The sequence below is a fragment of the Numida meleagris genome, chromosome 21 (genome assembly GCF_002078875.1).
Source record: "Numida meleagris isolate 19003 breed g44 Domestic line chromosome 21, NumMel1.0, whole genome shotgun sequence".
Lineage (NCBI taxonomy): Eukaryota > Metazoa > Chordata > Aves > Galliformes > Numididae > Numida > Numida meleagris.
The window spans coordinates 1,148,409-1,165,667 of NC_034429.1; the positions used below are offsets into that span (position 1 = coordinate 1,148,409).

Below are 17,259 nucleotides of genomic sequence, written 5' to 3' on the forward strand. Positions count from 1 at the left end.
ACCCCCCTCCCTTTTCCCTTTCCCACCGATGAACTTTTTGATGCTCGTTGTTTGGCAGGTACTTTTAATGGGCTGGAAAATATTCTTCCTGTGAAGTTGCAGTTTTCGGAGGGCTTTGAATGAGTCCACTCTGCCATTGGCTCTGCCCAACGCCTCGCGATTGGCTCGGCAGCCCGCGGGGGACCGATAAGGGCGGCTATAAAAGCCCTCAGCACTGCTCCCGGTCCCCCATTGAGCGCAGCCGGAGGGGTCACCACGCATTGCCGGGCAGCGGTCCCCAACCCCGGGCGCGCTCCTTGCATTCCCATCCAGCTCCACATCTTTGCTCGAGCCGGAGTGGAAGAACCCATACACCAAAAAAAAAAAAAAAAGCCAAATAATCCAGGCTTGCCTTGGTAAAAAAAAAAGCCAAAAAAAACCAGGCAAAAAAAAAAAGCCAAAAAAAAAAGCCACACTTAGCGGAAACTTGTCAGAGAATGCTCCTAAAGTCTGGTTTGCTGCTGCTGCTGGTGATCAGTGCGTCCGCGTCCTACGAAGCTGAACAGAATGACTCTGTGAGCCCCAGGAAGCCCAGGGTTGCAGCCCAGAACTCAGGTAACAGCCAGGAGGAGGGCTCTGAGCCTCAGCCCCGATGGGTTCCACTGTTTCAGATGTATCTCCTGCTGATTTTTCTTTTTATCTTTTCCTCTATTTTTTTTTTATTTTTCCTTATAAACTGGTAGGAGCAAGCATTAACGTGAGGGGCTGGTTGAGGATGATATTGGTGCATAGCTTCTTTCAGAGCTGGGTCAGGGAACCGGTGTGTGCTCTGCTTGCAGGATGTAATTCATTCTCTCTCCTCCTCCCCCATCTACTAAATGAGTTCTGTGCACTTTTCCCCCTTCTGCTTGCATGTATCTCTCTCTTTTCCCATCACAATTCTACTTTGGCGTTAAATCCGTAGAATCATAGAATCTTCTGAGTTGGAAGGGACCCTTAAAGGTCATCCCATCCAACTCCCCTGCAGTGAAATTCTTTGCTTTTTAGGAAGTTGATAAAATCCGTGGAAATTTGGCTGAACCATTGTTCTGCCAAACATCTGTCTGCTCAGAGAGGGGGGGAGATGTGTGACTTTGAAGAATGCAGTAACCTAGAAACTGTCCGCCGCGAGCATTTATTTCCACAAACTGATTGCTATCAGTTCGATGGTACTGTAAAAATACGTTTGTGACATTTAGCAAAGTTGCTTTTACAATAGATAAAAAAAAAAAATTGCTGGCAAGTCAGCACTGGAGTCTCCACTTTGCGCACTGTAGATGCTTAGATAAGTTGGACACATTGTCTTGAACAATGGAAATTAAAAATCTGTCTTCTAAGTATATTGAAAAGATATTATGTCTCTAATTTGGAGCTCATTAACAGATGTCTTATTTTAGATCTGCAAGGCTCTGCAGCATTATACTAGGGTGTTTGCTCAATTTCCTTTTGTATTTGGTTGCTATAGAAACATAGGGTCTCACTATTGCACTGTGCCTAAAACAATAAAAGCTTAATGCATACTAAGTCTGCTGAAAGCAAAGTTATAATTTGAACCTGTGGAAACATAATTATGGGAATGACTTGTGAGGTTATGAACTGGGAAGAGGATGATCTTACCAAATATTTCTCCCTTCAGGCATGTAAGCAGGAGCAGAGCGTGAGGAGGGGTTAATTGGGTGATTTTTTTTAATTTATTTTCTCCTAGTTACGAGGTACATCTTTAGGCTACAACTTAGTTCTTGGTAAGGTGTGTCCTCTTCCACTAAATGCAAACCCTCACTTTTCCCACACCTAGGATCTCGATGGGAGACTCTGGGTTTGCATTTCTTCCTAAAGAATGTCTCGTAACATGATCTGCGAAAGTAATGAATATGCCTGGCACAGACACATAAGGGGACAGATGTTCAGTTTACCAAAAAAGGTTAATCCCCACTAACTTCGGGGCAATCATGTGGCAATACTGCTGATTCATTGTTAAAATGCATACTATCTGCGCTAAAAAAGATGGGATGACATGGATACCCCTCTGCTCAGACTGGCTCCTGCCTCACAGATGTTAATTATGCATGGTCATCTCCATTGCCTTAACTTTCTGTGCCCACATGTCGCGTCTCTGTGCAAATATTCAGCTGCATAACCGTTCTTGGCTACACTTGTGCATTGCTGGGTACCATGTTAGTGTTTAGCACCAAGCTCCTTGTTCAGCTGCTTTGTAGAACTGAACATTAACATGGCAGGACATTGGAAGTAGATGATCTTTAAGGTCCCTTCCAACCCAACCAATCTTATGGTTCTCTGATCATTAAGGTCCCTTCCAACTCAACCATTCTATCATTCTACGATGACCCTAGGGACGACCTCGCGGGTCCATTCTCCTTGCTTCTCCCTTGTCCACAGGAGCTCTGAGTAATGCCATAGGTACGCACCATGAGAGTTAGGTTGGGATGGACCTCCAAGTCTCCATCTACCCAAAGACACTCATTTCCCACCTCTCTTTTAATCCACAATAACCCGTTTGGGTAGTTGAAGTCTCTATCCCTCAATTTGCATTGCCATGATTTCTGTCATCAACTCACTTTGCAGAGCCTTTTGCCTCTCTTTGTCCTCTCTCCCCCTGTCCCAAGGAACAGTTGGCTCACAGTTGGGCATGACACGGCCCACAGCTTGCTAGTTGAGAGGGCGATGGGCATTAACCTTGTGCCTCTCTCCGCAGCCGAGGTGGTTCGCTGCCTGAACAGTGCCCTCCAGGTGGGCTGCGGGGCCTTTGCCTGCCTGGAGAACTCCACGTGCGACACGGACGGAATGTACGACATCTGCAAGTCCTTCCTCTACAGCGCTGCTAAATTCGACACTCAGGTACGGTACGCCTTCATTTCTCTGCCCTCTGTGCAGGCTTAACCCTTCCTTTCTTACAGCCCTTCTTGGCTGCTCCTCTGAACCACGGCGTTGGGTTTTGGCCACAAGCGCATCCTTCAGGGCTATTTTCTGCACTACATTTTCCACATACTGTACTCTATGTGTGAGGACTTGGCAGGGAGCGTTGAGTGTTGAGTGGGGCGGAGAGCGAAGTTTCCTCTTCAGGAGGAAATATAAACGTTCTTCGAACAAAGTGAGTCTTCTGACTGTGGGACCTGGCACGGGGCTGGGGTTTGAATTGGAAGTCTCCGGGCCTGGGAACGCACGGCCAGATCAGCCCCTCTGGAGCTGCAGCAGGGTAAACAGGAGAATATCACAGCGTGATGGTTCTGCCAAAGGCCCTTTTCCATCATTTTCTTCCCCAGATGTTCATGCTCCCATGTGTCCAGCCCCTGGTATGCAGAGAGTGGAGGGTAGGATTAGGTCCGTCCCTGGTGCTGGTCCTCCCAACGCTGTGGGCTGCTCACACTAATGCTTCCAATGCTTAAAGCTGTTGGGAACAGGAGCTTGGTGTTCTGCCTCCTAACTACCCTGCAATAACAGCGAGCACTTGGGGTCCAGCTCCCTGCCACTCTTGGTAAGAGGCCTCCAGCAGGTCTGTAATTGCAGCAAGGGTAATTAATAGCAGCCATTCATAGCAGAGCATCTGTTATTACACCCCTTTCTATGAAATCTGTTGCATTTTAAGGGTTTGCTTCTGTTTGCAGGGAAAAGCTTTTGTGAAAGAAAGCTTGAAATGCATTGCCAATGGGGTCACGTCCAAGGTGTTCCTCGCCATCCGGAGGTGCTCCACGTTCCAAAGAATGATCTCTGAAGTGCAGGAGGAGTGCTACAGCAAGCTGGACATGTGCGGCATTGCGAAGCGGAATCCCGAAGCCATCACGGAGGTCGTGCAGCTCCCAAATCAATTTTCAAACCGGTACGTGGCCAAAGTGCACCACAAAATCCAACATGAAAATCTAGTTGGAACTGGATGGTCTTTAAGGTCCCTTCCAACCCATAGCATCCTATGGCTCTATAATCTTTGAGGTCCCTTCCAACCCATCCCATCCTATGGTTCTGTAATCTTTGAGGTCCCTTCCAACCCAACCCATCACGCGAGCCAACACAAAAGTGGGAAGCGTAGAGAAAGTCAACTTGATTCCTCACATTTCTAACTTCTTATGAGTCCTCATGCAGCTCAGCCTCTGTAATGCTCTGCCTTTTCAAATCCTTGTTAATTTTTACCAGCATTCTTCTGATTCTCTTTTTGCTAAATATGCTTATAAACATCTCCAGGAGAGAACTGTAAAATTAAAGAGGACATACATTACTTCAAAGCCTGGATCTGGTTTAAATGTTGGTTCTTTTAGTTTGAATGCAGAATAATGGCAAACAGACCTTTTAAATACCAGTCCAGTGTGATCAATATAGCATCCATCAGATTGAGCACATAAGAGCTACTCAACCTATTGCAACTTCGTTCTCTTCTTTTTTGGGTTCATGGCACCTAGCAGATGAGCTAGGTGCCATATGAAGGTCCAGATATGAAGAATTAGGAAGGCTGAAAGGGAACCAGCGAGCAGACTCTATAACCTTATTGTGGCATGATCCAGTGGATCATATTCTAGAGATAGTCTGGTGTTGCTAATGGTCTCTTTTAGGGTTGTTTCACCCCTGTTCCTCCTTGCTAGCAAAGGCTGCCTGCAGGAATGGCCACGTCACGCTGCTCTCTGTGCTTTATCTGAGCACAGACCTGACCTGTCCCCATCTCCAAGGACAAGGGACAGAGAGAGGCTTCAGGGAGCTGCTGCAGTCTGCGCAGTCACGCTGCAAGGGCAGGGATTTCTTCCTCTAAATCCTGGAACAATCAGTGCTGAGTCTTGTGATTGGGATAAAAGGGATCTTTTTGAGCAGTTTGAGTAAATATGCTCTTAGAATTTGAGTGCAAACAGACCGAGCTGCAATGTAACGTGTTGGCTGGCTGCTGGAGCTCCTCTGGGGTGGCTGTTTGACTTCATCAAGAAGCGTACTGAGCCTTCAGACCCATGTGAGCTCAGGTGGGATGATGATATATAGGTGTTTCGGGATAAACTCATCACTGAAAACTGTATTGTAGATATCCAGAAAATCATACACTGGGGAAGGCAGTTCCTCCAATGAGGGAGTTTGTAGGTAACCGAACTCATTGTCCACCAAGCCAGGAGCTCCAGTGTGGCTTTTTCTCCTGTCTTCCCCCAAACAAATTTGGGCTGGGACGTGGAACAGCAGCATTTTGTACGGTTTGCACCAGGGATTGCAAGGGTGCAGGGCAATGGGGCAAAGGGGGACGTGGGGACAAGGACCACAGAGGGAGCAGCAGTGGTGTTGCACATGTATGGGATGTTCCTCCCAAGCTTAGCGCAGGGCTGCTCTGTCCCCAGGCAGAGGGAACGCCTCCCCCACCACCGCCAGCCCGCCTCGAAGCCAAAGGATATTATGACATGTTGAGTAACAAAAGCAGCAGGATTTCCCAGCTAATAGTTTACATGAAGGTCTCCTAAAGCATCCTGCTTTCCCAGCCCCTGTCCCAGCATAGCGTCACAATAAGAATGTGCCACTTGGCCTGGGACGCCAGGAGGAAGTAGTTAAAGGTCATAGCATCTTCCTGCGATTTAATCTCGTGGCAGGGGCAGAGGAAAGCCTTGCTGCCTTTGCTCTCAGTCTAGAGAGGCATCAGCAGCCACCGGGTTGCAGCTCCAGCACTGGAAAGCACACAGATGTGATTGCATGGTGCAGGGCAGTGAGTAGGATCTGCTTCTCGTGCCCTGTATGGTTTGCACAGATGCATTCATCATCATCTGTGCGTGATCCAGATGACAATACTGCCGTGCTCCTGTACTCGGAGTGCAGGAGAAATTTAACCTCACCTGACCTCCACTGATGGCTCAAAAGGGCAGAGCTGAGTGCAAGGAAAGGAGCTTGAATGCAAAGTCCCATTTCCCTCTTCCTTCCCCTCCTCCTCCTGCAGGTTATTCTCTTTTCTGCACCCGTGGAAAAAATGTCATCGTGACCTTAAAGGCTTAAAATAAGTTCCCTGTTGTCCTTTCAGGCAGAAGTGGCCCAGCACATATGGGACTGCCCCTCTTTTCCCAACTTTCTGCCTGCAGGGGGATGATCCATGAGGTGCACGCAGGGCTGCGTGCTCCCGTAGCTCCGTGCTCCTCTTGGCTCGAGCAGCGCTGGGGAAACAAATCAGCACAGTTTCCTGGCTCCCTCCTCCTGCAAAGAACGTGTGCTCAGGGCTGAGATAGCAGCAGCAGGCAAGCATGCAACAGGGGGAAGCAGAAGGTCCCCGCGTGTGGTTTAATGCACAGTCAGCTCGCCGCAAGTGGCAATTGTATGTCCTAAAGATCTGTCCCCAGGGAGCGCACACATCTGTCAGGCTCTGACTTGCACTGAGCTGCTTCTCCCTCCTCCGGTCCTTCTCTGCATGGAGGGTGAAGGGAGGAGGGAAGGGGATGGGGCCAGAGCTGCTCAGAGGTACTGGGAAGCACAGGGATGGATTCCTGTGTAGGAAGGGCCACCCTGGCAGTGTCTGCCTATTAGAAAGAAGCCATTATTTTTCTTACTAAAGCTTTAGAAGCTTGGGGTGTTGAGCAGAATAAAACCCACGCTTAATCCAGTTACATCGACTTAGTTCCTCAGGGTGGATGCCCCATCCCTGCAGACACCCAAGGTCAGGGTGGACAGGGCTCTGAGCACCTGATGGAGCTGTCCCTGTTCACTGCAGGGAGATTGGACCAGATGGCCTTTAAGGATCCCTTCCAACTCAAGAGTTTCTATGATTCTGTGATCTTAATGTCTTTTCCGACCTCTGTGACTCTACAAACACATCCTGAACTACTCCAAGACTCTAATTCCAACCTCTATGTTTCTATGAATGTATCCTGAACTACTTAAATCTCCGATTTCCGTAGTTCTGTTGCCTGGGCAGTGCCGTTGGCTGGGGACCAGCCCTTCCCTCATTTCTCTGGTCATGCCGGGAGGCCGAGTAACGGACGGTGTCTGTCCCGCAGGTATTACAACAAGCTGGTGAGAAGCTTACTGGAGTGTGATGAAGAGACTGTGAGCACCATCAAGGACAGCTTGATGGAGAAGATCGGGCCCAACATGGCGAGCCTCTTCCACCTGCTGCAGACAGACCACTGCGCCCAGGGCCACCCGCGCACGGACTTCGCCAGGAGACGCATCACGGAGCCGCAGAAGCTCAAACTCTACTTCAGGAACCTCCGAGGTGAGGGGTCCAGCCCAGCCCACGCCAAGCGCAGCTCTGCCGAAAGCGCGTAACGCCTCGGCAGCGCCATGGGTGTAAGGGATGCTAAGCACTACCAAAGCTGAAGTCTCTCTTCTAGAAGAGTAATGCACCCGAACCAAGCGTACTGTAGCTAGTTTGAATAACACCTAGGAACTGGTTTTAGATTTAGTCATTAATATTTTCTATTCCTCTCCAACCAACTTTTGCATGGGTCTGTGTTCAGTGTCTCAGCTTTCCTGCCGTCAAAATGTCCCCATCTCTCCTTTCTTCCCCACAAAAAGCGATCCCAAACGATCCTAGTCTTAAATAGAACTGTGCAGCGGTCAGGCCTTCAGACACCAAACCCTAAAGTACTGTAGCACTAACGCCATTGAGGTCTGAAGATTTGGCACCCAGGAGAATCGCCGATTCTCGTTCGTAGCAAGCTGGTAGGCGACGATAGATGCACTAACAACTATTGCACATCCTAACGATGTCAGTGGAATTCGTGTTATGAATCTGTGCTGGCCATGGACGAATATGAATGTCATATTCCTGGTCTCTTAGCGTCATGCAGTCCTAATCCTTCCAACACAGCTCCGTTAACCCGCTGGTTTACCAACCCATTGGTTGGTTTACCAACCCATTGGTTGGTTTACCAAACTCGCTAGCTGTGGGTGATTCTCATTACCGTGACCTGGCACCACAGTGCAAAATGAGCCCAAACGACCCCCCCCACCACCCCCGACACACAGCAAATCAGGAAAGGAACATTTTGTACTGCGGAAATGATTAAAAGCGGTGCCAGTCTATGGTTCAAGCTAGTCAGAAGGTTACATAATATTGCATTGTATTTAAAAGCTAACATCTATGTACTGTATTTAACTGTCTAAAGCTTTAAGAGAAGTTAACAAAAACAAACCCTGTCTTAAGACAAGAGTATTAAAGGTCTTGCTCTAACTGTGGTATAAATAGTTTTAAAATCTGTCATGTACTGTACATAAGTTCCATGAGAGTCTGCTTGACAGGAGCAGAATGTAATAACTTTATTGCATAAACTTAGTTTTGTAAGTTAGCTATTCTTTTTTTTTTTCCTGGAAATAGTATCTCTGTCATATTCAAGAGTTCACCTTCTGCTCTGTGGCCTTTTTATAACGGAAGAGAGAAAACGTTTGGCCAGAAACAAACCTCTCTTCATAGGTGAAAATGGGGGGGGGGGGGGGGGGAAAAAGCAAAATGAGAATGAACAGCGAGCTCAGAGCGGCCGTAGCTGTACCCAAGGCTGCAGGAGAGCTGCTGGGGGGAACGCCAGGCGGTTCTTCGGGATCCCAAAGGCAAAACTTCCCATAGAAAGGCGATTTCTGGGGAAAGGCAGGGGGAGGAAAAAAAATAAATAAATAAATAAAAAATCTGGAGAAAATATCTTAAACTCCTGCAGAAAAAACAAGGCGCATGCATGAAGCTCTCAGACCTGCCTTTCCTCCCACCCATCTCTCCCGCAGCCTCCGCGAACAGGACCAGGGCCGGTCCCACAGCCGCAGATGGGGGCCTTCCCCCGACGCCGCTCTCTGCACAGTAGCCCTTGGTGGCTTCGGCGAGCCAAAAAAAGCCGCAGCGTGGCACGCGATCAGCACGGCCAGCTCCAAAATCTGTCCCGCTAGAGCCTGTCTGCGGCCTGGATGACTCTTGCTCAACTAGTTAGAGAGCTAATAAAGGAGGTATCTCTTTTTTTTTTTTTTTTTTTTTTTTTTTGAAATCTAAAGCAATATAACTCTTTTTTTTTTTTTTTTTTTCCTCTCTTTTTTTTTTTTTTCTTTTCTTAAACCACAAAGCCTTTAAACAATAACTTGCTGCTAATATATTGAAACCAGATGCAGTGGCAGCGTTTCTCATACTGCTGTCTTCATTAAATGTAGCCCAAAAGTGCTGTCATGAAATTGTAAGCAGCAAAAAATGTTGCTGACGGTAGAGGGTTGGGGTTTTCGTTTTGTTTTGTTTTTGAGTACTCTGAATCGTGCAGTCCAGGACAAACAAGATGCAATATTGCTCGTTCTTAAAGTCAGGTGTATATAAAGTCCGACACCGTCAAGTTTTGCAAGGTGAAAACCAAAGTCCCTTTGAATTATCACGACCCTAAGAGTTTGACTCCTGCTTAAGATCCATTCCTGGAGCTGCGCACCCTGCAGCATTGTGCCGTTGGGAATGCTGCAAAACTGGGAGATCTGTTGGGGCTGTGCATGGAGTGCATGTCTCTTTTGGGGGCAGTTGTTCCAAAAAGGTGTTACTTGGTTGGAGCGTCCCAACAGGACAGCTCTGGGCAATAGGAAGCATCTCCCAGCTGGGTTCCCCATTGGCTGATGCCAGTAGAGCTCAGTGAGCTCATCTAGATGCTCTGGTTCGCAATTGGCTTCTCTGCTGCTTTGTGCAGCGCTTCCATGAAAACCCAAAGCTTAATGAAGTTGACTTCAGGTTGGGGAGCAAGAGCCCAAACTCTATCTTTTTGGGTTCTCCTAACTTTTCTTTTTTTTTTTTCAGTAGGAACCTAAGCTTGTTTGACTTTGTCACAAGGTCACGGGCATGGGTTGGTGGTTGGACTGGATGGTCTTAGTGGTCTTTCCAATGTTAATGATTCTGTGATTCAGTGAGGAAGCTGCAAGCACAGACACGTAAAATCCAAAGACTTGGGGTTCACCTTGCCAAACTTTTAGCCTAAGCTGGTCACTTCAACTCTCCCTTATCAGCAGAGGGGGACATGGTGGCACTTCCCATCGACTGGGAACGGTGCCCCATGGGTATGGTCTGAATTAGGTGAGAGAAATCCCCCTGGAGATGGGGAATGATTCTCAACACAAAGTCCAGCTATTTCACACTTTATTTAATCTCTGATGCTTTATTTTTTTAATCTTGCGTTCACTGCAGAAATGTTTTCTCTCGGAGGCGGGGAGGGGCTTATCTAGAAATGTTTGCATGATTCTCATTGTGATTTGTTTGCACTTTAGATGTTTTGTGCCATTATAAATTTGCATTATGTATTTATAATTTAAAGATACTTAGAAGGGGGAGAGAGTTTTGGTTTTTTGGTTTTTTTTTGTTTGTTTTTTTGTTTTTTTTTGTTTTTTTTTTGCTGAGTACTGGAATAAACAGTGAGCATATCTGGTATATGTCATTATTTATTGTTTAAATTACATTTTTAAAGCTCAGTGTGTTCATATAAAGGTTATTTGAAACATATCATAGTAATGAGAAAGATGCAAGTTATTTTCTTTGCTTATTTTTATAATTGAAGATGCATAACATAATGAGGCCTATGTTGGATTTTCTTCTGCGATGAAATAAAATGTCAAATTTAAGGATTTTTTCTGTGTCTGGCTCTTTCATTGAACCTCATTGTGATCGTGGTCATGCCCAACAAGCACACTGTTGCACCTACCTGTCCAAGTGCCGTTCGGTTGTCTCACTAAGAGGACATAGAGATGGGTGTCACCATCTTAGGGACATGGTTTAGTGGACGTGGTGGGGTGGAGGTTGATGGTTGCACTTGATCTTCGAGGTCTTTTCCAACCTGAGTGACCCTATGAATGGACATGGTGGTGATGGGTCAACGGTTGGACTTGATCTTGGAGGTCTTTTCCAACCTTAATGATTCTGTCTGACATTTCAGCTTGTTTTTCCATAAGTAGAAATCCCCAAATCACTTTCTGAACACGTGCACCTACTCACCCACCCAACTACTGAATAACGAACCCACCTACTCCATTTTCTTGGAGCCAAAGCAACAAAGGAAGCAGCATTCAATTTGAACTGACCAAAACAATTGCAGATAAACAGTGAATTATATGTTTCAAAGTCAGTTCCCATTTCTGCTTTTGCAAAAAAGAGAGCTTTGGAAGTAGTACAGATGCTCCATTTAAAAGCTGAGTTTCACAGCTATTTTGTAATTAATAGCCATTATAAATAATTACTGCCAGTCCTGAGTACTATTCCTATGCAGTGTTCATAAATTTCAGCCTGTATGGCTTTCTCATTGACAAACCACATCCGTAAAATAGAATTGTTCCTAGAGAATTGAGATTTTACAAGGACAAAGCACCTCACCTGAATGGATGGAGTCACCCTACACAACAAATCCTGCTTGAAAGTCTCCTTTATTGCAATAATTGCCCTCCCAGCAGGAAGACTTCAAGCAGGCAATGAGGGCACGATGTCATCAGCCCCAAAAGGAAGAGGTGAATTACGTATGAGCTCTCCAGCATGGCTCAAAGCACGATCCTCTGTTCTCTGCAAGAGATTGCAGCATGGTAATACAGATTTTCCTTTCTCCCCCTAAATTTGAGATTGACTTCTTGGAGAGATGACGTATCCCATAGATAAAAAATGTCTACAGTTCATTCACACAGTGCAGAAAGCAGGCAGCATGAGTCAAGCGAAGTTCTTTTAAAGAACAAAGTGGGTAATCGAACTTTTGGAAGTTTTGCTATTATTATTACTGTTATTATTATCACTATTACTACTGAAAATTTCATTTCATGGGACATTTCTACCTTGTTATCCCCATCTGTGACAACATTTCTGAAATGCAGCTGTGTTTCACAAGTTACTCAAAAAAAAAAATCTGTTTAGACCAACGCTAATAACGAGAGCTTTGATTTTAAGAGCTGCCAGCAACAGGGGTCTGATCCAAGTCATCACCGTGGTGGAAATTCTGCCCAGAAATGGATCCTAGGAGAGGAAATCTCAGCGCGGCGATGGCGAGCGTAGCGCATGGAAGTCCTGTTGTCATCTTCACATGGAACAAACTGCCCAGGAGTTAATTTGATTTGGCCGAGGACCAAGGTACATGATTGACTGATGTTCTTGTCTTGTCCATTTTTTGTTTTGTTTTGCTTTTTACGTTTCGTTGCAAAACAAGGGGAAAATCATTTCAGATTTTCCTGGCCCTCACCCTTCCTGCTTTGCTGTTCTGAGAAAGGGGAGAGAAAGAAAGACCAAGAGCAGAGGAGAAGGAGTGTGATCTTTGGCACTTGGAGTGACACCGTACGAAGCTGCTGGGAGTGAAATTCGGGAACTTCCTGCCTCCTGTGAGCTTAGAAAAATAAAAGAGCAGAAAAAAAAAAAAAAAAAAAAAAAGAAAAAAAAAAACCTTCCACAATATAATAAAGGACATTGTCTTTGCCATCGTGATTCAGCCAGTACGACTGGGAATATGAAAGAAGTAGGATGCTAAAAATATAATCAAAGTTCAAACAAATTGAGCTGCACTGGTTGTTCCCATCGCGCAAGGTTAGATGAAGAAGGAAAAAAGGCAGAAAAAAAAGCCAATGGATGCAGGCTTTGCAGGTTAAAAGTAGGGAACTCACGGCTGAGCTGCACAAACCCAATTTATGTTTTTATGTATTTCAGTGCAAAAGTGTTGGGGATGGATTTTGGGGATTACATCCCCTTGGAATCCCACTTTTTCCGTGGTGTGGTTGGAGGGAAGGACACACAGCACATCTAATTTATGGATAGAGGTATCCAGCAGGATAAGCTGTTCACACAAATTACTTTTCTTCACTGTATCAGCATTTTCCACCAAGACATCTCCTCCTCACCATGCTGACAGCCCACAAACTTCTTTATTCCAATCCTGGCATCTTCCTGGAATACACTACCTTTGCCATTAGAGATAACGTTGGTGCAAACGCCACTTATCTCCAGGATTCAGAGGGATCCCTGCTGCAAGTTCAAGAACCTGAGGCAGAAAATACCTGAGATAGGCACAGGCGTTGTATTCCAGCCGGCAGCTGGAAAAACTAGTAAAACCGGAATGAGCTCATGGGGGAGATGTAATTATTTTCACACAGATGGGAATTTTTTTCTCATTTCACTCCCCTTTGGCTCTCGTTTTTTTTGGCAGATTGAGATGCCAGGGTAGCCCGGGTGAGGAGCCAGGCCATGGGGACACCTCTATGGGAAGGATGCTGCAGCTCTGGGCGCAAAGACAGCTGCTCACAGTGGTTATTTAAAAGCAAAACCCCATTTTATGGGAGCCAGGAGAAAATTGGTTCCTCCAAGTTCCCTTCGGGGCTTTGTTTCATCTTGAGGCTTGGAGTTTCATTGTTTTCGCTGCAGAACAAGATCACTGCTCCTCTCTGGACGCGATCCTTGGCTCAGGGCTCCATGGAGCCAACAGCCCAACACCATTTCCCTCTCTGCTGGGGAACGCAGGAGATCCAAATGGCTATTTATTTTTTATTTCTGGACTGATAATAAAACCTGGTAGGATTATATATATATATATATATTTATTTATTTATTTTTTTCCAAAATATGTTTGCTTAAAGCTCCACACGTGCTTCTCAGCCTCGCTTATATTCTCTGGCCATGATTTTGATGAGAATGTGGTATTTGTGGGCTTTGAGTTCACATTTGTGGCAAATCAGCTTTTGTGGCTAACGACCTAAGTGAGTTCTTTTGTACCCTTTCCTATATATTCCCTTATCCCTACAGCCACAGGGAAGAGCATGGCCTTGCACTGAAGGACCCCAAAATATCCAATTAAAAAAAATCACTTATTGAGCAAAAAAGAGAGGAATCTAGCTGTTTTATGGAGCTTATCCCTCCTCCCCATGTCCTCACCCACTGCTCCCATGCCGAGGTCCATATGTGAGGTTGACCCCATGCACCTGGCCACCAACCCCTACCGCAGACCAAAAAGCCACGATTTCAGCCCAAATTTGTCCCATTCTCTCTGCTTTCACACAGAAAACCCCTTCCTTCCCCCCTCAGCCCGCCGTATCCTGCCGTGAGGCTGTGGATCTTTCCTGTCCAAGGGGGGAAATCTTTCCTTCCTTTCAGCAGAGGCACCGTGCTCAGGAAGAGGGACCGATGACGGGCAGTGGTTCTCCGCTCACCATTGCAAATCCCTATGGGAAAACGTGTGACCATGTAGGTGGAGCTGCCATCGGTGAGTCAGGAGCATCCCAACGACGCACGAGCCCTTTCCTCTTCGTCACTGGGGCCAGGCACCCTCGCAGCCCCTCTGACTGACGGAGAGCAGGAGTTTTATCATGGCATCAGAGGAAAAAGCTGAGGGCAGATCCACCCCTGAGGATGCACAGCCCCGCAGCTGGATTCCCAGGTCAGGGAGCAAACTTCCCTTAAGGATGGGGAGTGGTACAGGCTGGCCGAAAAAATGAGATTACCAGAAGGAGAATGTTGGTTTTTCCTTTGGTGTGGAAAGGCGTTCTGCTCTGCTCCCACCATTGTGCAGCCAGATTCTGCCTTGGGAGCCTGAATCTTGCACCATCATTAAACATTAATCAGGGTCAAGTACATGAGACCTTTTGCTCAAAGACTATCAGTCTCTGAGGACAGCACCCGGAGGAATTTTCCACAAATACACCAGATTTTTCCCAATGTCCCCCTCGAAAAAAGCAAATTCTCAGCCTGCAGGCATCCAGCCAAGACCAAAAGAGCAAACCCACATTGGCCAAAGCCAACTGCAACGACCACCCCTGTCCCATTTTCTCACAATGGCATTGCCAAGGACCAGCATCTCCCGAATATCACTGCCAAGCTCTATCGTGCCATGGAAGTGCTGCATGTGTTGGCACCTGGCTCATCTTTAAGGTCTTCCACTGAAATGTTTCCTCTGCCATAAGCATAGCAAATAGCTGCCTGTATTCAAACTGCTGGAAAATTGCATCGTTTCCCATATAGAGAGAAAAACATCTTCCCTATATCTTCCATTTCCAGCAGGCACTGGAGGCAGAGCTGGGACCTGGCGTGACATGCCTGAGCTTTTCCAGCATCCCTGATGGGCACGATACGAAGAGATGAATAATGCCATGGTTTTCTAAATTAACATGCACCCCTGGCTGTGCTTGGCTGCTTGTCACAAAGTCTGTGGGTGCTGTTTTAACGCGGTAATGAGCTCTTTCCACACAGAGAAGCTGTCGGACAGAGGTGTGTCCATGAGCTGTGCAAATCAGCGCTAGGAGACATGGGACAGCTCCTTGTCACCTCCTGCACTGCAAAACCCAGTTGGGATCTGAGCTCCCTAAATCCCCAAATTTGCCCTTGGGATGAAGGTAATCAAGCCAAGCCAAGCCAGGGATGGGTCTTGTTTAAAGAATTGTAGGAAAGAAAATAAGGTGATGGGTGGTGGGTGGCAGCAATGGGTGATGGTTGTTGGGTGATGGGCTCAGCCTCTGCTCTCTCCTTGGAAAGCATTTCAGCCCTCCAGCTCCGCTGAGTTATGGCGTTAAGACAATTATTGATGAGATCTCAAGAAGTTTGGGATTTCAGCATTGCTCCGTTAGCTTGGTGCTACTCCCTACCAAAAACCCATCCTGGGAAAGGGGAGGAAGTCGTGGCAACCACTGCTCATCTTTACTCCCAGGGGTTCCTTGTGCAATCCAGGGGATGATTTCTCCAAACTCATCCCAAAACCCACGGTTCTCTTTGCTTTTCCTCCCTAGGAGGTTCTGCTGTGTGTTCAGCTGCACCTCCAGCCCCCATTAATGCTGGCAGCACTCTAAAGATAGATCCGAGCAGAGATTATCGGCCCAAGCGGTATTAATAGGAGGCAGCTGCTCTTTAAAGAGACTTTTAAATAATGTAAAGAAACGCTTGGTCATATTTTTAAAAGTCTTTTAAGTGAGCTGAGCCCTCAGAAGTTGGCCCAGTGGGTTTTTGCGGGGAGAAATCTGCGGGGCACTGAAGGATCCGTCCCACAACCTGGCCCTACTGCCTTCCCCGGGCCACAGAAATGGGAAAAGCAAAATTAAATGCAGTGAAACTGCTGTGGGAAGCATCACCCTGAAGGATCAGCAGCATCCCTGGTCCTCCACTCCCAGAAGTCCCATATGGAGGAGCTTCCAACGTGCACAATCCACACACTCGTTCCCATAAGGAGACTCTTCCTTTTGGCAGCCGTTGTGTCGGAGAGTGGAAAAAGGCACGGCTGGTGGTCGAGCTGTTAATCACCGTCAGAACAATTAAAAAGGGATCACAAAGAGGATGCCAAAAGGGAGAGCGCCGCACCACCTCTTTGCAGGGATTCACCCATTCCCAGCACCTTAGGAAGTTGCTCACAGCCACTTTGTGTGCTTTAAGGGTGGGTAGGGTGACAAAGAGGAAACCTCTGACATGTAGTAGCTGATAATGCATGATGCATTTCCCTCTGCCCTGTGAATTACACAGAGCAGAGTTTCACTTCAGTGTTGTCATTACTGCAGGTTCCACGGATGACATCAGAGGGAGAATTAAGCAGTTCTCCTTAGTTTAGTTGCTTTTTGGCTCGGCACCTGAACGCTCTCTTCTGGATCTAAATAAATATCTCCAGTTCCCAAAAGAGGAAAAAAAAAATAAAGCAAAACGCCCCACAAACCAAACATATGTGATGAACCTCTTGGTTGTTCCAAAGCAGAGAGCAAACCTCAGTACCAAACATTTGTGCAACACTCAGTGTTTGCAAACCCCGGGACTGGGAGCAATGGGAATGCACGGGGATCACTGGGGTAAATCAGTACCATAGGTTTACAAGTGAGGATGCAGAGATTTGAGTATCAAGAAGATAAAATTGGGAGATTTCATATCATGGGCAAGTAATGGATGGGGATTCACCAGCACAGCCCTGCAGCATCCCAGCCAAACTCCAGCAAGCTGTGGGGACACGCACATTTTTTCCCATTTTTTCCCCATTTTTTTCCCATTTTCCCCCATCTTCTCCCATTTTCCTCCACCTCCTCCCATTTTTTCCTATTGTTTCCCCATTTTCCCTATTTCCCCCAATTTTTCCCCCTTTTTTTCCCATTTTTTCCCCCATTTTTCTTCCCCTTTGCAGCAGGCTCTGTCCGAGCTGCCGCACTCGCTCCTCCACAGCTCTTGTGCCATCTGCCGACTGAAGGCCGCCTGCAACATGCAGCACTGCTCGCACCCAGCACTGCCTCCTGCAGCCCCCATGCCTCCTTCCCTCCCTGCCCTGCATTGCGTTGCATTGCACTGCGAGCATCCTCGGGAACTGGGCTAAATCACAGCAAAAGCAAAGGTGAGAAAGTCCAGCGCTTTGCTCCTCTCACAAGCAC

At 46.9% G+C, this 17,259-nt stretch overlaps 1 protein-coding gene and 1 long non-coding RNA gene across 3 annotated transcripts in view; both read left to right on the forward strand.

The window, feature by feature from the left end:
* Positions 1 to 371, forward strand: part of LOC110387214 — a 46,441-nt gene extending 46,070 nt beyond the window's left edge. The window contains exon 4 of the long non-coding RNA XR_002432439.1: positions 59 to 371. This is a non-coding gene — a long non-coding RNA (uncharacterized LOC110387214). The remainder of the gene's footprint in view (positions 1 to 58) is intronic.
* Positions 417 to 10,542, forward strand: STC1 (stanniocalcin 1). 2 transcript variants are annotated; one of them, XM_021375076.1, is made up of 5 exons: positions 417 to 594; positions 2,732 to 2,874; positions 3,642 to 3,853; positions 6,972 to 7,189; positions 8,692 to 10,542. In XM_021375076.1, exons 1-5 carry the CDS (start codon positions 477 to 479, stop codon positions 8,766 to 8,768), a joined length of 768 nt encoding a protein of 255 aa, XP_021230751.1. In that variant the 5' UTR covers positions 417 to 476; the 3' UTR covers positions 8,769 to 10,542. The 2 variants fall into 2 exon arrangements, with proteins under 2 accessions (XP_021230751.1, XP_021230752.1); XM_021375077.1 differs by having other exon boundaries at positions 6,972 to 10,542.

Excerpts from the sequence above, each read along its gene's own strand:
- STC1 (XM_021375076.1), top strand. The coding sequence starts at position 477 with ATGCTCCTAAAGTCTGGTTTGCTGCTGCTGCTGGTGATCAGTGCGTCC. Across the intron at positions 2,875-3,641 it reads CTGCTAAATTCGACACTCAG|GGAAAAGCTTTTGTGAAAGA; the intron begins GTACGGTACGCC and ends TTCTGTTTGCAG. Across the intron at positions 7,190-8,691 it reads CTACTTCAGGAACCTCCGAG|CCTCCGCGAACAGGACCAGG; the intron begins GTGAGGGGTCCA and ends TCTCTCCCGCAG.